This window comes from Urocampus carinirostris, chromosome 1 (assembly GCF_059441175.1).
Source record: "Urocampus carinirostris isolate Australia breed hairy pipefish chromosome 1, RoL_Ucar_1.0, whole genome shotgun sequence".
Classification (NCBI taxonomy): Eukaryota; Metazoa; Chordata; class Actinopteri; order Syngnathiformes; family Syngnathidae; genus Urocampus; species Urocampus carinirostris.
In genome coordinates this window covers 35151716-35175839 of record NC_142349.1, presented here as the reverse complement: position 1 = coordinate 35175839, position 24124 = coordinate 35151716, and the positions used below count along the sequence as shown (strand labels likewise).

Genomic DNA, 24124 nt, shown 5'->3' with positions numbered 1-24124 from the left:
TTGATTCACTCCGTGCAATACCTCGCACTCCATTCCACCAACTGCACTCACATCACAACCCAAGTACCTAAAACTTTGAACTTCTTCCATCACCTGTCCATGCAACCTTATGCCTAACGCCATGCCTGAACACTTCATCACCTTACTCTTTCCAACATTCACACATAACTTGCGCCTATCACACACTCTTCCAAACTCCATGACCAACCTTCTCAATGTTTCCTCAGAATCGGCCACAAGCGCCGTGTCATCTGCAAACGACAACTGACTTACCTGCCACATTGTTCCACTGTTATCCATCATCTCTACACCTCTGCCAAATACTCTTGCATTCACCTCTCTCACCACACTATCCATGTACAGATTAAACAGCCATGGTGACATCAAGAAATAATGATAATAATAATTTACCTTTTTGCCTCACTTTTCTTGAAAATCTAAACTAATGACGTCTGCTTTCGCCGGCTTTTAACAATCTGTCAGAAATGCGTGAGGCAGACGTCAAAATAAGCGGTAGAGGCAATATTTTCCCTGTCAGGTATTTCGTAACATGACACTAAGTAGAGGTACCAATGTATGTGCAAGATCTGGGAACGAATGCATCTTATATGTAGAGGAACCACTGTATTGGCCACCGTTACAACTTCGCACTGTCCGCTGATTTTCCTCAACATGACTGACTCTGCCTCTCTTGTGCACAGACGAGGACATGGAGGGAAAAAGATGTGAGGAGGCAACCTCCAAGCAGACAACTATGCAGGACAAAGATCTAGTGAAAGCGGAGGAGGAAGCTAAAAAGCCAGAAGAAGAAGCTAAAAAGCCAGAAGAGGAGACGAAGGACAACGAGGACACCAAAAAGGAAGCCAAGAAAGCGCCGATGACCAATTTCTTTGGTGACCATAGATGAAAATGACATTCAAATATTTCTGGCATTTTTCTATATTGATTTTTGCGTTTAGCTCCCAGGAAGGCTGCAGTAAAATCAGAGATAAGTGAAGAGGAGAAAAAGATGATAAAGACACCCTCTCCAGATAAAGACAGCAAAGATATCAAAAGGTGAGCACAGAGTGAGTGGTGGAAACTGGAATTAGATTTGATTTTGTTTTCTTTATTTTTGCCCGATAGTGTGATTGCGTCGACAGAAACCGACTACAATCCGTCTAGGCCTAACTACCACCCACTTGAGCACGCCTGCTGGAAGGAGGGACAAAAGTAAGCCTATTACACACCTGCTTCTTACCCGCATGACTCTGTTACTCAGTTAATTTTGAATTTTGTTTTGTTAGATTTTTTTTTCACTTCTTACACCGTTTTACAGTCTTGCACTATTCTGTCTCCTTTTGCTTTGTACAACCATATACAGACCAAAAACCTCAACTTTTTTGCGCACTCTGCGCTTATGTCACGAAGTGCCTAATTTTTTGAAAAAAGGTGCCAATTCTTGTCATGGAAAACACTGGTAGATTATGCAATTTCTTTGAAGCAAAAATAAGATGGCGCTAGTTTTTGACATAGAAAAAGTCTGTGTTAGCATTTGGTTGTCGAAAAAGTGAACAGAAAAATGTTTTTTTTTTTTTTTTAACTTTTTATTTCTCACACTAATACACTTGACACACTCATAAATAACAGAAGGAACAACAGAGAAGAAAAAATACTATTAATAGAAAAGAAGAATAAATGTTCATACAATACATCCATACAAAAAGAAATATATATTAAAAAAAAAATATATATATATATATACACCCAAAAAAAAAAACATAATAAATAGGGGGAGGTGTTTAGACATCAAGTAAAATTTGTGTGATAGGCTTCCATCTTTTCTCGAATTGGTCAAGTTTCAGTTGAAGTCTTGCAGTGATTTTTTTCCATAATGTACATTTGCTTTAATTTGTCTCTCCATTGTTTTATGTCAGGAGGTTGTGGTTTCAGCCAGGACACTGTGATCATTTTCTTTGCTACCAGAAGCATTACCCTTAGTATATATTTCTGTTGACCAGATAGTAATTCTTCTGGCAAAATTCCTACTACATAAGCCTTTGGGTCCAACCGCAACTCCCAGCCCGTGCTTAATTTTATTTCTCTCTAGATACTTCTCCAAAAATTTAATATTACAGGGCAATTCCAGAAAATATGCGTAAAGTCTCCGACCCCCCCACAGTTACGCCAACATAGATTTGAGGTATTTTTATATTTTGAAGTGATAGAGGGTGTATAGAAAGATCGCATTTTTACTTTCCATTCACACTCCCTCCAAGTCGGGCTGTTGGTTTTTTTGTGTCCCTCTTTCAATGTTTTTTCCCATTCGTTGTCTTTTATCGCTACATTAGTTTCTTGTTCCCATTTTTCCTTAACTGCCATGTCCTCATTACTGAGATCCATTCTCAGGGCTTTATATAGTTTCGATTAAACCCCCTTTATTGATTGTCCTTTTGTATATGATATTAATAATTCCTCTACCTTAGTTGGCTCCTTACATATTTTCCCCCATTCCTCGTGTTTCTGGAGGTAATGCCTTAGTTGCAAATATTTGTAAAAATCATTTCTGGGTAGGTCAAATTCTTGTTGGAGTTGTTCGAATGATTTCATTGCCTGTGCTTCCAATACTTGGGTAATCAACATCAGTCCTTTTTGGGCCCATTTTTGAAACCCTACCTCCATAACCCCAGGTTTAAAGTCTGGGTTTTTCGCTATTTTGGTAGCCCTATTCACAGATCTTGATATTTTTAATCTTTTTTGTATTGTTGACCAAGTTTTAATAGTTCCCTTAATCCATTCATTCTGGAATTTTAATTTATTCCACCTCGTGACTGATATGTATGGTAACGATTCCACAGGCATATTTGGACAAGATCGCTGCTCCATGTCCACCCATATCGTATCTTTGTCTGTAGTAATCCACAAGATGAGTGCTTTAATTTGAGCTGCCTAATAGAAATATTTAATATTGGGTAGGTCTAGGCCCCCTTTTTCTTTAGGAGCTAACAGGGTTTTGTATTTTATTCTAGGTTTCTTGTTTTGCCAAAGGAATTTTGTTATCAATTTATTTAACATTTTAAATGTGGATGCCGGGATCAGAATAGGAAGGGACTGAAACAGAAATAATAGTCTTGGTAATATGTTCATTCTAATTGTTTCTATCCTTCCGATAAGACTTAAGGGCAAAATTTCCCATTTTTCCAAATCTTTCCTTATTTCTTTTATCAACATTCCATAATTTGCATCAAACAGCTGTGTGGAATGTGGTGTAATGGTCACCCCCAAATATTTAAACCCTTTATTTGTCCATTTAAAATCAAATCTTTCAATCACATCTCTTGGACATTTTCCTGATATCATCATTGCTATTGATTTGCTCTCATTATTTGAATACCCAGCTACTTCTCCATAAATTTTAAGGCTCTCCAACAGTGGTGGTATTGATAACGAAGGTTCCTTCAGCATTACCAACAGGTCGTCTGCAAACAATGATATTTTATGTTCTGTTCCTCCTTCATCAATTATCCCCCTTATTTGCTCATTTTGTCTAATTGATTCTGCAAGTGGTTCTATGCTTATTGCAAACAAGAGTGGGCTTAAACAATCCCCTTGCCGGACTCCTCTTTTGATATCAAAGAAATCTGAACAGTGACCATTTACTCTAAGACGAGATTTAAGATTTTTATAGATTATTTTCACCCATTCAACAAATATTTGAGGTAAGCCAAAAGCTATAAGTGATTGATGTAAGAAGCTCCATTTCACCCTATCGAAAGCTTTTTGTGCATCCAAGCTCAGTAACATCAAGGGTTGGGTCTTAGATTTTGTGCTCGTAATTATGTTTAGTATCCTCCTAATATTGTTTGCACCCTGCCTTCCCGGAATAAACCCTGTTTGATCATTTCTAATTAATTTCGCTATAAATTTCTGCATTCTTTTTACCAGTATGCTTGTAAGAATTTTTAGATCATTACAAAGTAAACTAACTGGTCTATAGCTTTCACACAATATTGGGTCTTTTCCTTCTTTGTGCAAGACTGTTATGATGGCTTCCGACCATGATTTGGGGGGATCTCCTTTTGTTAGAGCATAGTTAAATACTTTATGCAGTACTGGTGTTAATTCTTCCTTAAAGCTTTTGTAGAACACCCCCGGGAATCCATCTGTTCCTGGTGATTTATTTATTTTTAAGTTATTTATTGTATCTTGTATTTCCTGTTTTGTAATGGGGCGAATAATTTCTAATGTATCCCCCCCTGTTAGTGTTGGTAAATGTAGTTTTCCTAAAAAGTTTTGTGCCGTGTGGTTATCTAAGTCATTTTCTGAGTCCTTGTATAATTCTTTTTAATAATCTGCAAATGCTTCTGCTATACCTTTGGGTTTTACTAAACATTGTTTAGAGATAGGATGTTTTATTTGTGATATAATTCTATCTGTTTGGGCCTTTTTAAGTTGGAAGGCTAGCAGTCGACTGGCTCTATTGCCCATTTCATAGTATCTCTGGTTCACAAAGCGCAGAGCCCCTTCTGCTTTATTTGTCAAAAGTTCATCTAATTTGCTTCTGGTTGTTTTTAATACCTGTAATCTGGATTCATTTGGTGTTTTTTTATGTTCTTCTTCTAGTTCCTTAATCTTATCCTCCGATTCCTTCTGATTCTTTAAGCGTGTTCGTTTCAGTCGGGATGATATTTCAATTAATTTCCCCCTTATTACAGCTTTCCCTCCTTCCCATAATATTGATGGAGAAAAATGGTTTTTAAAATTCAAGATAATGAGGCTAGTTTTTTTAAAATAGAAAATGCTAATTCTTTACGTTGGAGAGGATGGTGGCTTTCTAAGTAAAAGACAACTTCAAGACTGCGGTTTCAAAACTGAAAAAGACACTAATGTTTAAAATAGAAAAATAAAATGTTAGTTTTTAACAAAACAGTTCAAGTTTAGTTCTCAACATAGAAGAAGCCAAACTATATCACTAGTTTTCAGCATAGACTGACATTAGCTTTCAAGATGCCGTAAGTCTTTCAGCTTAGGAGCTGCTTTAGAAGAATAGCTTTAGAGTCAATGAAAAGAGCAGATTTTGACATAGGAAACTTTTACTCTAGTTTCCTTTTCAGGGAAAGATAACTTTAGTTTTTAACTTAAAGATGACTACTTGTTTTTGGCATTGAGTAAGATGACCTTAGCTTTCAAGATAAAGTTGGCATTTCAGTGTAGAATAAAGTGATCCGGCAGAAAATACAACAACACCGATATTTGACTTTAAATAAGGCAGCAATCTTTGCAGTAGAAGACGACGCTAGTTTTCGATGTTAAAGACAACCCTCGTTTTTTGGAGTAAAAAAAAAGCCAACATTAGTTTTTGACACGAAACACGATGGCACTAATCCTATTCCAACGCAAAAAATTTTTTTCTACAAACCCTCAAGTACAAAAAAAAAACTGCATAGGGCTGCTCTCATAAATTGTTGCGATCGGAGTAACAAGTATGGCACTTTTTACCAAACATTTTCTTCACCGGTCCACTTTTTTTTTTTACACTCTTTGAGTCCGTATACTCGTACTTACTTCAGACTTCTGTTTTATTTTTCTCCACTTCATTCTGTAGCTTGAGGTGAGCACATCGTTTCTGTTCTCAACTCTTTTCTAATTTTCACACAGAGTGCCTTACCTGGCAGTGGCTTGCACCTTTGAGAAGATTGAAGAGGACTCTGGCAGGTAAGCGTGCCATACCTGGGCAGGAATTTTATCCATACAAAAATATTTGAATAACATTATTGTCTCCCTACGTGGAGAAAGTGGAATATTTGTTTGAGGTACACAAAATTAGCAAGTCCCGCTGTGCTATTTCTGATTTATTTTTGATATATACTAACGAAATCCTTAAACTATACATTTGGAGGGTTTGTAAGTGAAGTCTGCTGCCTTTTCAAAGCGCATTCACACACGTTTTGACCGCTATCCACGCGGGATTTAGGCAGCAGACAGACAAATCTTGTTAGCCGCCTCGCTGCGTTTAAAGCCTCAAAAGGTGTTTTTTTTCTGGTTGCTTCCCAGACTGAGGAACATCGAAACTCTGGCCAACTTTTTCCGCTCTGTGTTGCTGCTTTCACCAGGTAAACATCATCTTTGTTGTGGTGTTGGCGGGCAGCTGCTACCCGCCTAGTGCAGGCTACTGATTCCTCTTTTCATGTAGGTCTGATTTTCCGTGTTTGTGTTGGAGTGAGAATATTACACTGCATTAATGTGAACCACGTATTATTTCATGCACAATCATAATGTATAATTATGTGTGTGCCTGCAGACAACAAGCAGGTAAATAGGAACCTCATGGAAGATGTTTTCATGTCATATCCAATTTTGGGTGGAACAGTGGATGGCTGGGGATCACGTCTGCCTCATAGTTCCAGCTACTGGCCTCCCTATATGGCGTTTGCATATGCTTACTGTGCCAAAAGTGTTTTCTCCGGGCACCCCAGTTTCCTCCCACATACAAAAACATGCATGACAGGTCAATTGGCAAGTCTAATTGTCCCTAGGAATGAGTGTGTGATTGAATGGTTGTCTTCTGTTTGCCCCAGGATTTGGCTCGCAACCAGTCGGGACGGGCTTTAGCACCATGAAACTTTTGAAGATAAGCGGCTGGGAAATGAATAATAAGTTTTTGCGTCTGTGTGTAGATGATCTGCTGTGCTGCGTTTACTTGTGCCTGAACCAATTGGGACCTGCCTACCTTGGCATAGAGCTTGGTATCGGGGAGACAGTACTGATGAAAGCGGTTGCACAGGCCACAGGTAACACATAAAATCACTCAATCAAACTTATCTTAAATTATTTATAAAGCACTTTTAAAACAATTTTACCACAACTGATATTGAAAATTACCGTATTTTCCGCACTATAAGGCGCACCGTGTTATAAGGCGCACCTTCAATGAATGACATTTTTGTAAACTTACTGCTGGAAGTGTGAATTTCCCTACGGGGATGAATAAAGTATCTATCTATCTATCTATCTATCTATCTATCTATACATAAGGCGCACCCCATTATAAGGTGCTATAAGTGCATGCTGGTTTAAGATCAGGTAATTGTGCAATTTTGTAATTGTAATCCTGTGCAGTCCTTCGAGACATTTTTGTGATTAAGGGCTATATAAATAAATGTGACTTAACTTGACTTGGCTACAGTAGAGGATGTAGTTACGTTATGCAACCATTAGATGGTGCCGCGCTAAAGGGAATGTCAACAGAACAGTCAGACAGGTTAGTCAAACTTTATTAATAGATAACAAACAAGCTTTCCACAACTCCATTCACTCCCAAAATGAATAAACAGCCGTTTTATTATTTTCTCTGAGGTAAAGCATTTTCGTGACACATCTTTAACATCTTTGAACAACAGCGAGGCATAACATTTTACTTTTCCTCCATTTAGTCAACACGCAAAAAAACGTCTGATACTGTTATGGTAAATTAAACGTTAGTGCAATCGCAATATAGTGACACTCGTAATGTGCAAAAACAACAAGTGCAAAACAATAACAATAAAGCAATAACTGTAAAATGTAAAACGTAAACACACACCAAGTAGGACCACCTCTGAATTCTTTAATGTTAAGTTCCCGCGCCAGCGCTGTTGCCTTCATTCGAATAGTTATTGTACCGAGACTTCTACTTGCTGCTCTTTGTTCAGCAACCCACTGTTCAAGTGTGTCCTCTAACTGTGGCCATCTCGCTTTATTGCCACGGAAACTTTGTTTAGTCTTCCTTACTTGGCCATCGATTCATTAATGTTGAACTCTCTCGCTGCTGCTCTATTTCCGTGTTCTACTGCGTGACTGATCACCTTGAGTTTAAACTGCGTTGTAAACGTGTGTCTTAATAGGAACCATTTCAGGGTCTTTATACAAACGCACAAATAAAAGAGAATCATTGTTTAATATTTCCCAGTATGCACAGCGCACTCCTTTTTCTACGCGAAAAATGGAGTCGGTGGCTGCTTCTCTTAGTTGCGAGACCTTGTAATTCATTATTGATCCATATATAAGGCGCACCAGATTATAAGGCGCATAGTCAGCTTTTTTTTTTAAAAACAGATTTTATGTGCGCCTTATAGCGCGGAAAATACGGTACTGTGTATTCCGCATTATAAGGCGCACCAGATTATAAAGCGCACCCATATCACGGTGGTGAGGGTGCTGACACTTAATCACTAGACCATTAGTAGTACAGATGACCTAAAAAAGGCATTAGGCATCATTATTACATTTTTTTCCCCTCGGAGCCAGAAACACTGATTCGCTTAGTGCATTCTGATAACAACTTCACCTGTGCGTCAATAACCTCTCTGTTTAGTTTGTATACATACAAAAAGGAGCTTGTATTTTGTTTATTTTTTCCGTTTCCGTCTTTTCACAAAGTTATTGACAAACTAATGAAGTGGAGAGACTGTTTAACCTATCAAAATGCATTGTGTAAATACGTTTTTCTGGTACTCTTATTAAAAGTAGTGTGAAAATGAGATGAGCTCTCTTCCCTTTTTGGTGGTCTAGTGGGAAAGAGTTGGCGCCCTCACCGCCACGGTTGGGGTACGAATCCAGTTTCATATATTGTATTGCAACTTGGGCCATAGATAATTATTGATTAAGCAATCTGAAGTGTACCATAAAACCTTGTGTGGTAAAGCACACTTACAAACACTACGCATTCGCAATTTGATCCACCACTCCCTGAGTTATATAAGGTGCCCTGGGCTATACGGTGCATTTTTTTAAATTTCTCAATACTTTGGAGTGTTTAGATGCGCCTTATAGTCTGTAAACTATGGTAGTAATGATTTAACAAAAGCTGGTAAGACCAAAAAAAGTGAATTAATAATCATTACAGAACATAATTTAAAGTCTCTAAAATCATAGCACAATTACAAACAGTACATTACCTGCCACTTTTCTCTGGTTGCCAGGACGCCAGCTGGATAAGATAAAGGCCGAGGCTCAGGAGCGCGGCGACCTCGGTCTGGTGGCTGAAAGCTCCCGCAGTAACCAGCGCACCATGTTCAGGCCCCCCAGCCTGACTGTGGGCAGCGTCTTCAAGAAGCTCAAGGAGATAGCAAGCATGAGCGGCAACTCGGTGAGATGCCAGAGCTCACATAGCTTAAGCTTTGCACTAATGCTAAATCTATGCTATTATAAAACCCTTTTTTGGAGACTCGGTTTCATACGACATTTTTGTGAAAGAGTTGCACTTCTGCCACTACAGTAAAATTCATTTTAAAAGGTAGTTTAGTTACCTGCATGTCATACATATCATTTGCTCACCTGCTGCCATAGCAGACAGCTATTTAAATGAAGATTTATTTTTACCCCATATCGAGTATTCTCATCAGACACTGCAGTATATTGGAAATCCTTGACTTACCCATATGTTAAGGTTCCCCATCTGCTGCTACTGCAATTAGGTATTTGCTTTTTTTCCCTTTCTACGGTAAGTGTTCCTCCGAAACTTTCACATCAGACATTACAGTGAGAAAGACACCAGCTTTCTGTTAACATTCAGATTTGCTGATCTTTTTTGTCTGTGTAATTCTCAACTGTAGTGTCTGACGTGCAACTTGGTCCTCATTACTTTTACCCATTCATTTATCAGCATGTGCCGTACGTCTGCCATCCATCCATCCATCCATCCATCCATCCATCCATCCATCCATCCATCCTCCTATCCACTCATCCATCAATTTGATTGACATTTAGATTCAGATTCAGATTCAGATCTACTTTATTGTCATTCTAGTACACGTGTATACAGAACGAAATGTCGATACATCTGACCCGCACAGTTTCCTTGAATGTACAGATATAAGTAAGAGTTGTATTGTATTATGGCTACGTATAGTATTTTACCATAGTGCCGATAGTGCAAGAGGAGTAGCTAACCGGATGTGCAAAATGGGCAGTCAGGTTAACAAGTCAGGTAAACAGCAACATTAACACTGTAACAATAACGCTGCAACAACAAGTACAACAATTTATCTACCATAACTCCGACATCCATCTGTCCATCGGTTTCCATCCCTCCATCTACTCTATTCAACCACTCAATTGCTCATCATCCATCTACTCCTTCATACATCCTCTCCTCTGTCTATTTGACATCCATCAATCTGTCCAAACATGTCCATCTTTTTCCATGCACTTGTCCATCTGTTTGTCTGTATGCATCAAGCCTCTCATTTGTCCTGCTATCCACTTTTTGTGCAACCATTCAACGTAGTGACTGATGAGGAAGTTAGGCCTAAAGATTCTTGAAAGGAACGTTTCTTTGAAAAGCCGTCTGATGTAGTGACTGATGTGCACCGGTTGACATCAAGGCCGACGCGACCAGCGTTTTTCAGTAGATGAACGCACTCTAAAGCGATGCGCGCCCTTTCCTCGTTTCCCCTGTGGAATTTGTTCTTTTCTTTTGACCTTAAGTCTTTGGCACCGTTTTCCCGGCCCTCAATCTCAACACCATCCCCCCCTAGGCCATGAATAAGAAGATCGACATCATCAAAGGACTATTTGTGGCCTGTCGCTTCTCAGAGGCCCGCTACATCGTCAGGTAACCTAAGCGTCGGCAGTTCTGTTTTGGCCTGACCTGCCAAATCCTGACTGTCGATGATCGGTTCACAGGTCGCTAGCGGGAAAGTTGCGTATCGGACTGGCTGAGCAGAGTGTCCTGTCAGCGTTGAGTCAAGCTGTTTGCCTCACGACACCCCAAAAGGGTAAGTTTGCTTGGTAACATATTTTAGTTATTATACTATCACTGCCAACCAACACTTGGCAAATAATGGTTTTGCTCATTAGTGGTTGCAATGGTGACTGAAGGGCAATAGTCGAGTCTACAAAGTAGATAAAAGTAAACTGTTTTTTTTCTGTCAGTTGTGATTCACTTATGTCTGCGGTCAGCGACCGTGGGTTGTTTGGTACAAGGCTGCACAGAGAGAAAACATTTTGCTTTTTTTTTTTTTGTCAGCCAAAATCCCACCTCCTTCCGAGTCCTCACAAATCCTATATGAAAATGCAGGTTTGGTCCGGGCTCACTCCCTCAAATTGTGTTAATTGGTGGAGGTCGGGCTTTATTAAACGCAGGGCCTGGTCGGGCTGGAATTTTTTATGCGATAGATTTTAGCTCTAGTCCAGTGTGTCAACTCCCAAAGTCAACTGGGATCGGCTCCTGCACCCCTCAACCATAGTAAGAATAAGCGGTTTGGGAAATGAAGGAATGAATAAATTCTCGCCAGATGGGTGATTGGAGCCAAACAAATTGTTGTCTGTATTTTTAGTGAGAAATTGGCATTTTACAATAGAAGAGCTCCAATAAGTAGATTCTGCTGCATATGTCTCCTTTATTGCTTGTAGAAGAAAATACTGCCGTCCGCTGTTGTGGTAGACAAGCATCTCAGTCGCCATAAGTGGCATGCATTTTAAGTATCAGTCTATTTTTGAGATGCATTTGCATCCGTTTTTTTCTTATAGCTGTGTCCACCTTTGTAACATTTGCTTGTCCTCAACATCAAGGTTCATGCATATAAAAATAAATTGTCTCTTCTGCGGTGGCTGATGCACAGCTTTCATATCATTGATGCATCTTCAAGAACATACTTTTTAATGGCTTCGTCCAAATGAGCAGACATATTTGGCTTTGTTCTTAAGCTCGTATAGGAATTTTTCTATCAGCAAGAGTGATGTCGAAATGGCTTTTTGAGGGAGTCAATCATCCGGAGAGTCGTCCCCCTTATCGTCGGATGAAACACTGGTTCCATTTTCCTCCCGGCTGCTCCACTTGATGCACTTTTTTGTTGTTGTCAAAGTGCATTATCCGTGCGCAGTTTAAATTATGCAGCCTGTGAGGTCAAAAAGGGGCCATGTTTTATTTATATATTGCTCATTAAAGGTGTTTAAGTATCCTTTGCAAAAGTCTTGTTGTCAAACATCCTTTTTTTCCTTTTTCCTTTTCCTCAGAACACTCAAATGTAATAATTAGGAATGAAAACAACCATTCCCCTAGTTTAAAAAAAAAATCTCAACGCTTTCGATCTTACACATGCTATCCCACATACAAACGCTCACACATACACTCGCAGCCAATTAAGTTGTTTTAACGCCAAGCGAATTAGCATTCAGAGCTCGTTTGCCAACGCTTTAATCCGAGCCAATTACACCCCAGGCTCAATGGGTAAATTTGCATTGATCTGCAGCCCGTGCCGGAAATGTTGCGCTTAATATTTGATTTTTATTTGTTTATTTTCCAGCTGAAGCATTATCTAATCAGGCAGGTTAATGTGTAAGCTCTACATCCCCTGCGTGATGCGGAGCTTTTGAATAGCCTGCAATTGAAGCTGCTGCTGTCCTGCCAGTGGCACCAACTTTAACTTAATCCACAAAGAGCAACAGCCTAAGCAATGATGATTGAAGCCATGGTTAATATACTCTTCAGTTAATGTAGCTTCAGTTATTACAGTGGGCAGATTAGGGTTGTGCCAATTAACTGATTAGAACCCTTATAACACCTGTCATTATACAGTTGGCGAATTGACTGTTTAGTTTTCTCTCCAAACATCATAATGTAAAATGAATCCTAGGTTGATGATATTATGAAAGCACTCTAATGCACCATTTTGGTTGTGTAGCATTATCATATACTAAGTAACCTACTTGATTGCTGTCTCTAAGCGTCTTGTCGGATATTTAAAAATACAAATCTTAAATATACTGTAAAAAAATTCTTTTTACAAATGATGCATTTGTAAAAAATATTAATTAGTAATCTTTTCATTCCTGACAAAAATTAACATTTAACCCACGAAAATGAATAAATATTTGGGTTGAATCGATCCGTGGATCAGGGTTTCTATTTCCCTTTTTTTGGAATTAGAAAAAAAGAGGCTACATAAACACAAATCTCTATCATTTAAAACCTTTTTTGAAATGAAAAAAATATACAATCAACAAGACCTTAGAATGAGATTAATGTTGGAACATACAGGCCAGTTCCATGATTGAAAACAACAGTGACGTCATGCGAAGGGTGATTGAGGTTAAAGCCTGTTTTTAATGAAATTGCTTTACATGTATCACTTTAGATTAGAAGTATAATTCATCCAGGTAGAATCAAGCAGGGTTGGGCAACTACCTGGATTTGGCGGTCACATTGGATTCAAATTTTTGGCAAAATCTCTGCTGGTGATGACACCTCACCTCCGTCCGTGCCAAATCTATGCCTTTTTGCGCCAAGTTTTGTGCTGAAAAAAACGCAAGCATCTTATCAGAGTGATTGAAGTGTAATGTCTTGAAGTAACAGCTCTGGCCTCCTGCTGTCTGCTGTCAACAGTTTTAACATAGCAAGCACACGGGTCTTTCCTCATCTCCACCTTCGTGGTTGCAATGAAACGCTACGTACACTTCATCAACTTTCTTGCCATTGCTTTACTGAGGAGACTTTTGTTTCTCTTTACTCCTTCTCTCTTCACTTCTCTTCATCCAAGTTAAATATTTAGTGGCGTGATATGAGGGTCTGCTCTGTGATCATACTATATTATATGCACTGCTCGGAGGCTAAATGTAAACAAAACACTCTGCCAATGAGAACACCGTTACTCCCTAACGTAGTGGAGGTGCAACTGCACAATATCCTGGGAAAGTTAAAAAAAAATGTTCCCAAAGGTCAAACGCGCCACCGCGTCCTCCTTGATTAAGCCTGGGGGGCGTGCCCCACTTTTTGAGAATAACTGCTATTGCACCACAGCTTTTTTTTGCGGTACAGTGCTGACACACTACTTTTTCTATTTGATTCTATATACCGAAGCCATATTCCCCTAGAGCAGGGGTGGCTAACCCGGTCCGGGAGAGCCGCACGTCCTGCATGTTTTGGAGGTTTCTCTGCTCCAACACCGGTGACGCCAATTTTCAGCTTGTTAGCAGGCTTTATGAGAGCTTGATAACGATCCAGGTGATTGAAATCCCCTGTATTGGAGCAGAGAAACCTCTTAAACATGCAGGCCATGCGGCTCTCCAGGACCGGGTTAGCCACCCCTGCCCTAGAGGGAGGTGGCTAGAGTCAAGAACACACTCACATTCACCAAACTTCCATTCTACTTCGCTCTTCCCAACCTGGCACAAAGCATTAAGCCCACAGCACAACAAAGGGTGAATTGTCACAGCATACTCTGGTTTACCCCATCATACTGGTTTACCCCTAGCACACACTCTTGCATCCATTAAATGAAACGACCTCACATCCAGAGCACTTTTCAACCTATCCATCCAACAATATTTAGGTCATTCTCTTATTCTATTTCCTACCACTTCTGCCCTATGTACTCTCATATTTAAAAGGCCTTCATCCAGTCTTTCCATATATACAAACAATCTCAGCACATTTTCATCAACCCTCTCAGCAAGCTCTCTCGCCACTCTAGTTCTTCTCCTTACTTCCTCATTCATTAAACCTATCCAGTGGTGTCGCTCCACATACTACGCAAAGACATTTAAACTATTACGCTCATTTACTCTCAAACCCCACGCCTCTGCGCCATACATCACTTTTGGTACCACCACATCTTCATGCAATTCTAGCTTTGCATCCCTTTGCAGGTCCCTACATTTAAAACAATCTGTTTAGCACACCCATTGCCTTGCACCCATCGTGCACTCTTCTCCACATCCTCCTCCAAACACATACATAACAAAATATTTCAAACCATCTACCCTCCACAAGTTTCACCATTCAACAAAATCTCTAATCCACCTTCATCATCCCCTCTCGAACACCTGATTACCTTACTCTTGTCTGCATCTTGAGCTTCTTTCTCTTACACACTCTACCAACTCAACTAAAAACTTAAGTATTTGACAGGGAAGCTAAAATGCACCTACACTTATGATTTAAATGTTGCTGTCAGTTTTTAAAACTCACCGCTTTTCTTGCATGCCATGATCACTCAGTGAGAATTTCATACTGGTCCGTGTCACTGCCTTTTTTTTTAATGAAACCGATCCAGAACTCGCAGGCAAAAAAAAAAGTATCAATACTGATTAAGGGCTATACAAATAAACATGACTTGACTCCGCCATATTAAAAATCAATCTGAAAAAATAAATAAAAATGTAGTAGATTCGATGTGTGTTATTGAAATCATTCATTCTTTCATTTTCAACACCTCTTATTATCAAAGGCTTAAAAAATAGTATAATGTAGTGACTGACTGATGTCAAGACTTTGTTGTTATTTTGTTTTTAAAAAAAGTCGTATGAGGATACTGTATTAAGTTGACCAATTGCAATCTCTTCAGAATCCCAAAGGATACATCTATCAAATATAAATCAGTCTTATAATCTCAAGGTAGCTACTTTTATTAACTCTGGGTCTATTGATTTATCAATGGAATTACTAATTCAGTCAAACACACACACACATCTATTGTTACTACACAACTGAGTTTGTTCAAATCAATATCAATAAGACACAACAACAACTTAGAAATCATCCCGCTTCTATTCTGATGTGTTAAAAATGGAATTTTGGTTTGTGGTATTTTGGGAAGTTGGAGGATGGATTGAGATGGATAAAGGAAAACTGATGAGGAAAATCATGTCTGTACGTGGAAGTAGCGAGGTTTACTGCTCTATAATTGAAATATTGAAAAGCTTTTTTATTTTATTTTTTTGTTATGTCATTATCTGTCAGTACTAATCAGCTTGTAATGGTATGTATGACATTGCTTTTAGTATTTTTTTATTTTTAAATAAAAGTTCAGTCTGTATTGACTTACTTACTTCAAATTATATCAGCCAGGCAAAATCACTTGTGAAATAGCGATGACTGAAAAGTTGCTTGATCGTATTGGATCTTTGGAAAAAATGATATGGATCAATCACATTATTCAATGTATTATTGAAGGGTTGTTGTACTGACCTACTACTTTCAATGAAACAAGACTTAGCGATGTGTCCCAAGACTTTTGTCAATTTCTCGCCTGCTGATACAACCCTTGTGTGATGCTCCACGGAGGCTCATTACATCACAAATGGACCCCGTCGTTCTTGTAAACAGAACTTTGGGTCAACCATAAAAGACCGCTGATGTGACCTGGTGTGTTATACAATCTGCAAACACATAAACATATTTTGCTTGCAAAATGAAGGCTGAGTGATGCTTTGTTCCAGGGACTTCTCCCGCTGTTATAGATGCCGGGAAAGGGATGACCACAGAGAGCAGGCGGGCTTGGATAGAAGAGAAGAGCCTCATTCTGAAGCAGACGTATTGGTAAGGACAGCAGGTTATTGCATTCATTAGGACTGCCTCTTGTTTCCTGTGCACCTTTAACAGGGTTCTCCCAAGGTCTTAAAAACTTGAAAAAAGTCTTAATTTTGATAACTGCAAATAAAGTCTTCGGACGGGTCTTGAATTTGGTCTGCAAGTTTTACATTTTACTATTAAATGTCTTAATTGTCACCTTCTTATCTGTGCCTTAGAGCTAATAACTGTATAAGTAAACTAACAAAAGTATGGAGTGAGTTTTGTCATTAAACTATTTTTCATTTTGTTCGACCTTATTTACCTCTGATTGATAGAAAACCAACGTGCCGGTCAGAAAATCCGGATTTCCGCCTTTTTAAAAATGAGATGGGCGCGGACCTTGTACACAGGTTGCCAGGCTGACCTCCCAAACCCGCCGCGGTGGCGTGCTGCTCTGCCAACACGGACACTTTCAGTTTGCCCCCAGTTACCTGCCTCCGTGACCGGAGCCTAAAAGGACAAGGGATGCGCAAGCTTAAGGGGAGGTCACTCGTGCCGCTGGGTCGTCGGCGGTTTCACCGTATGGTCAACGTCTGTCACGAATCGCCGCCCGCCTGCCGCATCAGAATGGTCTTAATTTTCATTGGATGTGGTCTTGATAAGGTCTTAAAAAGTCTTAAATTTAAATGAAAAAAAATCCTGGTGGAACCCTGTTTTAAGTGTACTTGTCAATATATACATCTACACACATGCATGAAATGCCCATCTTTTCAGTGAGATGCCCAACTATGACATCCTCATCCCGGTCCTTCTCAAAGAAGGTATCGACCAACTGCCCAACCACTGCAAGCTCACTCCAGGTAAACGACCATTCCAAGCCTTCCTAAGGCCAACTAATAATGATAAACTATTATTCCTGATTACAGCTCTTGATAAGAAACTGCAAAGTAAAAGAAGCTGTAAGTGTCTGTAATTGGTAGTTATTGATCCTCCACAAAGCTAGTTGGTTTTGATGCAAGCATCGTGGGGTCATTTTGGGGTCCTTCAAAAATAGCAATGGCTATTGTAGGCAGACTCACAAAAAAGTGTTGGATTCATACCTCAAAACACATATCCATTTTGTTTCAAATTGTCCTTTCTAGTCGTTTTGGTAGAGGCAGTTTAACTAATTGATGGCCCATTTTTTTTAGGTGTAGCCAGTAACAAATCAAGTCAAGTCACATTTATTTATATAGCCCTTAATCACAAAAATGTCTCAAAGGACTGCACAGGATTACAATGACACAATTACCTGATCTTAAACCCGCATGCGGGCAAGGAACAACTCAAAAACCTCAGTTTTCAAATGAATAATTAATTTTCAAAAAAAACAATATAAAATAATGCTGTTTTATTATACATGTATTAAATTTAAAAAAACAATCATGTTTTTTTGATCAATCTATAAATCAGAACATTTGATGAATTAATTGAGAGAATGCCAGTTTTTTGCAGTCCTTTCTGTTTAGGAGATTCCTTGGATCTTTTGCTGCATGGAGGCACTTTTACAGTAGCTCAGGAGGTAGAGCACTCGTCTTGGGATCAAGGGATCCCAGTTCGAATCCCGGCTCGTCCGTGTTATATGTTGAAGTGTCCTTGGGTAAGACACTGAACCCCTAATACCCCCAATAAGCAGGTTAGCGCCTTACATGGCTGCAAGGCCGCTATTGGGAAATGTGGAGCACATTGTAAAGCGCTTTGGGAAGTCATTGACTTGAAAAGCGCTATATAAATGCAGATCATTTCATTTCATTACTTTGCATCATGAACTGTAAAAGCAATCTTGAACATAGATGTTGATGATAGATAAGACTAAGGGATGCAGTCATTTCTAGAACTTGTTTTTGTCTATTTTTAAAGGTTGTTTAGGAAGCTGTTTTAGGGATATTCAGAGCTACCAAATACTCATATCATCCGTAGTTTACCAAGCCAGTTCATAGAAAATACAAATTTTCAATGAAAACTTCAAAAAGTAATGTTCATTTTATTGAAAATGTTGAATTTTACAAATAGTTATGTTCATACTAAATTTGCATAATTCATTTTTGAACCTTGTTTGCGTTATTTAAAGTGATAACATTGTCTAAGAACCATTTTCGCCTAAAAATGTCAGTTTTAAATGCTACTATGAAAACCTTTTCCAAATCTGAAAATTCACTCTCCATTCTAATTCAATATTTTGCAGCTTTTGATATTTTTCAGTTATGAGAGTCCTTCAAAGAGAAATTATTGAGCGTGAATGTGACTTGTTTTCTACCGCGCTCGGCAGGTGTGCCCCTGAGGCCAATGCTGGCTCACCCCACGAAGGGTGTCGGAGAGGTAATGAAGCGCTTCGACGAGGCGGCTTTCACCTGCGAGTATAAATACGACGGCGAACGTGCGCAGGTGAGGTTTCATTTGTGTGAATGTCAAGTGGTCAAGACCAGGGCTAAAACAAGGAACCGTTAAAATCAACGATTGAAAGCATTGGCAACGAATTTCATCGATTCTTTGTGTCGCGCAACTTATGCGTCACTCAGCATGTTAATTCAATGCAAATAGGAGTGCATTCAATTTTGTTGCGGTTTTGTAGTGTAGTTGGGCTGAGGGGACATGCTTGTAGTACCACTTCTATCCAGCAGAGGGTTACACGATCTCATATCTTGTTCGCATCAGCGCATCCAGATTTTAGTTCTACTTTGGTTTGTCATAGAGCGCCTCAAGACTGTACTTTGAAGTGCAAAGTCCTCTTGAAACAACAAAGTGCTTGGAGTTCTCCGATGTTGCCTCTGTTTTTGCTCTTTATAAAAAAGGCGTCTTACGTATTTGCATGTGTATAGCATACATTTGTATGTACAGTAATATAGGGCTGCAACAACTAATGGATAAAATCGATTAAAATCAATGATTAAAAGCGTTATTATTAGATCATCGATCCGTTGTATCACAGGATTTATGAGCCACCAAGTACGTTAAATAAATGCAAATAAGAGTGCACACCATTTAGTTGTTACACTGGGATTTGTAATACCGTTCCGCTGAGGGCGCCAATGCCCATTTTATAAAAAGGTTATATTCCTGTTTTTTTAAATCCTTAATATTGAACATTGCATCAATTACGAACAAAATTGGCATTGAAGTTTCAACTTTGTAGTGTTTGACTGTTTCATCATGAAACAAAGTTAACAATTTTGTAAGGGGCGGACAGTCCTGAGGAACTACAGAGAAAATAAATTAAACAAGTAAATAAAATGAATACAAAATAATAATACTAATGAGAACATATTTGTGAATATTTTATCCTACTCAAAAATTTAACTTAAAAAAAAAACAAATTTGTTGACAACATTTTGAAAAGTGGGTTTGTATACATTTTGATGTATATTTTTTGTGGATTAAAAAAAAACACATAAATTGAAATGTACTACCCCTTTTTGTTTTGTATAAGTCCAAATATTATACAATCTTAGGATAAGTTGGTCGGAAAAGAGTCTTATATTTGCAGGTGTACAGCATACATTTTTATCTGTCTTTGTTTATTATCAAGGTAATTGACAAACAATTGTATTTTTTAAATGTTTTCTATTACAGAATTTTTAATTTGTTTTGTGCACTATTTTTCTATCTCTCCAAAACTTAAATATCTGAATAAGGAGGGGAAAAATAAAAATGTCTTCAAGAATTCGGAATCACCGTTCAATCGAAATAATTATCCACCGATTCGTCAATTATGAAATTAATCGTTAGTTGTAGCCTTACAGTAATCCTTGCTGCATCGTGGTTTACTTATCTTGCCTTGCTACTTTGCACATTTTCGTTGTGCATTGTGTTCTGCATTCTTATTGGCTAAACAGATGTTTTTATCGCCGACAAAAGTGTTCTTCTTGACCCACTAAGCTTGCTCTGGGGTCACATGTGGGTCTTTGGCACCCCTACTTGGTTTCTGGCGCTTTTCCAAAAATGTTTGATAATGGAAAAATAGGTTCTTTTGTAGGACAGAACCAAAAGGTAAATGCAATTTGACATAACCTCCACATGATGGCGGCATCATATCGTATATCATTTAAAGTGGATCACGTCCTAAATCCATACCGTTGTGCAATAAAACAGCAAGATTATTTTAAGAATTATGATTTGACAGTACATTGTAAAAAAAACAAAAACGTTTTTAAAGTAAAGTACTTTTATTTGTTAAACAAATACTTGTAAATGAGATTTCTTGAGTGAATAATGCATAAATACTATTACTTTACCCGTCCAAATCTATATTTGAATGAAAAGGAGGAATTTAAAAATGAGTTGTTTTTTTATAATCGGATTAATTGAAAAAAATAATTGCCCGATTTATCTATTAATGAAGTAATCTTTAGATGCAGCACTTGTCCTTACACAGGTACACACACACACACACACAAGCCTGCACTGTGCTCACTGAAGTGCGGTGCGCACCTATTCTTTCAAGATAAACATTAGTGCTTTCTTCCCTTGGGCCATCTGGCAGAAAAGGCACCAAGCTTCTAAAGGGAAATTTCTGAAGAGGTCTTTTTTTTGTCTGTGTTGAAGAAAGAGGCGGGAGATCAGCATAAGAGGGAAAGAAGCAGACGTGTAAGACACAGCAGGACGTGTCCGCAAAAAGCGACACAGATTGTAATGCAAAACTGTTCAGCTTGCAGCCTTAATTTGGGCAAGTCACAGTTATTAAGAAGAGCCTTTGAACTGGCCACTGTCCAAATTACAAGGCGTCTCAATGTATTTTGGAGGTATCATTTCACACTTTTCCCAGAAGGGGGCCCCATGATACACATTTGTGTTCACCCTCATTTCTCGGAGGCGATTGCTCAGTGCGTACTTAATAACAAACGGCATGGCCACACTTCAAATGTGTCAAGTGAGTGATTGTCTGTATATTTGGTGGGTTCATCCGTCAATGCTGGCATTGTTCAGCATTGTTCAGCAGGCTAGGAGAAAGGGCAGTAATTGAGACGCCAAATCGCCAACTAGCACGGGTCAGTGTTGTTGCGTGTGTCTCTGGGGAATGATCTGTGATCTATCAACTGACGATGGCTTTGAGTTCACGCAGGCAATAAGTTTTATTCTGTCCTGTCATGCCAATAATGCATCCATTTTTCTATCGTGCTTTTTGACAGATTCACATGAACTTTCAGGGTTTTTTTTCCCTGGAGTTTCGCAGTCATGTTTTTGACAGTTCCGTCATCTGGCGTTTGGACTCTATCAGAAGCAGGTCTTTTTTACATTCACCATTTTCATGGTATACTAACAAATAAAAACAAAAAGTAATCCTGCAAAGTTAACTTTGAACTTTCTTTAAGGACACCTCAAACGACACACCCCATCTTAAATAATGAACTAACAAAAACACGTTTCAGAGATGAGTTTTTTCCCCGCGTGACAGCGACAATTTGTATACCGCTGTAATGCGGTTTACTTTTCACAGCTACCTCACAGATTTGCACCGTGCATTTGGTTCTACACTCTGATTGTTTTAAACAATCTTCCCGCTTATTATTTCACGGAACATGAATTCATGAATTTTACCTATCACAGGTTTATTTTGGAACCTAACTCCTGCGATAAAAGAGAGATTGCTTTTTTTTTTTATACATATCTATTTGTTGCATTTATTTTTAGAATACGCTCTTTTTAAATCAATCATTAGCTAATTTATAATCTTTATATTATTTACAGAATGTTTTTTGATCTTACATAATGTCAACTAAGACATGACATAATGAATCATAAGTAGTGCATTATAAAATGTAGTATACCATAAAATTTGGACTATAAGGCGAACCTGATTATAAGGTGCATGTGCCCACATGAGATATTTACAAAGAAAGGCGGTACACAGAAAGAGTTTTAATAATAATATATGTCTATATTTATTTATTTATCTTAACCCCGGGCCGCTAATGTTGAAAAGGATCAAATACGTGTCGGTACGATGTCATAAGTCACTGAAATAAGTCATGCCACATATCATTGGAAATCTTAAACTATTGGTATTCAAGATATATACAGTACATCAGAGAGTCTGAAACAAGATACGCCAAAACTATAAAGCTGGCGTAACTCACCATTATGTTCCGTGCCCATCTTTGACTTTTTTGAATGTCTGCGAAAATTGGCTTTGTTACATCAATGACAATCCATAGAATCCAACCATGTAAATTATTAACTGCAAATTACGATGATGCCAAACGATAAATAAGAATCCGCCTTAAACGTTTCTGCTTCGTTGGACGTTGCTTCTTTTCTATGATGAGGATTTCTTTATGGCAATTTGATTCATGCACAGAGCACGAAGTTGCATTCAACTAGTGTCTTCCCGACGCATACTGTATATTCCACGTATCTTACTCTTACCCTTACTGCTCGGACACCCCTGGGGGCCGTAAGAAAAAAATGCATGATTTAGCCGCATTGTTGCATAAGCCGCTGAGTTGAAAGCTTGGGAAAAAAGTCGTGGATTATAGTCCAAAATTTATGGTACATCTTTTCTGTCTATTATTCCTGAACTGTTTTTCAGATACTAAGAGTCTGCTATTTTGTGCTAAAAGCTTTTAGCATAAATTCATTGTGATCAGTTCTTCAATACAATTCATAGTTTATTTAATATTACGAACTGTATAGCTTCCTTTAATACTGTATATACTGAGACAATAGCTCTTAAAGGCAGCCGGTTTTGGCGTAAAAACGTGGTGGGGATTGGACTAAATGCCACATCCCAGTTGTGTTCTTGGCTTGCACGTTACAGTATCCACTATTTGTATTCATTGAAGCGATCGCCACTCAAAACAATGTGGCTTCGTCTTTCATGTCGTGCACAGCAACTCCAGATTGTTTGTATTTGTACACTTCTTGAGCAGATCAGCCGCCGCTACGGATGCCAGCATGTGGCTAAACAAAACCCGTCAAATCTCGCAGCAATTAGGCTCTGCTCGCTGCTCACGAGAGCGAGGGGAAAACAGACGTCCCAAAGCCGGCAAATGAGTGTCTTTTGGACGAGGCGGGCTTAAATGTCTGAAATGTTGAGGCGCTTTCCATCGCCGTCTGCATCTGTTTCCAGGGCGACTACGCCTGCTGCTGTTGTCTTTTTGTTGCAGAGCTAAGCAGCAGTTTGACAAGCCAGTCACATTTGTTTAGATCCGCGCTTACGCAAGTCACCAACTGAGAGACAAGAGTCGAATGCGTTTAAGATTTTAGGGAAAAGCTAAACAACACATCAGCGTGATTGGTGTGTAATGTCAATTTACTTGGCTTCATGCTGTCCGCTGCCAATAGTTTTAACATGGCAAGCAATACGGTCTTTCCTCATCTTTACCAGCATTTTCGCAATGAACAGCTACGGTACGCCACGTCAAACTTCTTCGACTCTGGAGACTTCTTTCTCTTCACCCTGTCTCTTCTCACCAGGCTCCTCATCCGATATAAATATTTTTATGAATTGTCTTTTCGTAGGGTCACTCGAATGTCCGCTCTACTTGGAATCTACACTACTCGATGCTCATAGTCTGTGGTGTATGGAGACAGAATGTAAACAAAAAACTCAGAGAGAGCGCCATTTCTCCCGTAGTGTTGTGGTGGTGCAATTGCACTTGATTCTGGGGAAAAAAGTTCCCTGATGTCAAACTCTCCCTGCCCCCCCTTGACAGAGCCTCGCACCGCCCAGGGGCTACTTGGGAACCACTGGCATTAACGATCCATTCTAACAAGGGAGTTTCATTTTGTCTTTTACATGTTAAACAATAATACAAATGTTTGTCATGTGCTGACACATCACTCACCACATCAATTCATACGTTCAATCCCATTGACAGCTAGATTCGATTTATT

At 38.9% G+C, this 24124-nt stretch overlaps 1 protein-coding gene across 1 annotated transcript in view; it reads left to right on the top strand.

The window, feature by feature from the left end:
- Positions 1 to 24124, top strand: part of lig1 (ligase I, DNA, ATP-dependent) — a 63080-nt gene that overhangs the window by 6961 nt on the left and 31995 nt on the right. The window contains exons 5-16 of the mRNA XM_088336654.1: positions 702 to 893; positions 960 to 1056; positions 1126 to 1212; positions 5638 to 5694; positions 6034 to 6092; positions 6657 to 6770; positions 8940 to 9106; positions 10497 to 10573; positions 10645 to 10736; positions 16180 to 16279; positions 17027 to 17112; positions 18561 to 18676. Of these exons, the coding sequence (XP_088192780.1) occupies positions 702 to 893; positions 960 to 1056; positions 1126 to 1212; positions 5638 to 5694; positions 6034 to 6092; positions 6657 to 6770; positions 8940 to 9106; positions 10497 to 10573; positions 10645 to 10736; positions 16180 to 16279; positions 17027 to 17112; positions 18561 to 18676 (1244 nt within the window). The remainder of the gene's footprint in view (positions 1 to 701; positions 894 to 959; positions 1057 to 1125; positions 1213 to 5637; positions 5695 to 6033; positions 6093 to 6656; positions 6771 to 8939; positions 9107 to 10496; positions 10574 to 10644; positions 10737 to 16179; positions 16280 to 17026; positions 17113 to 18560; positions 18677 to 24124) is intronic.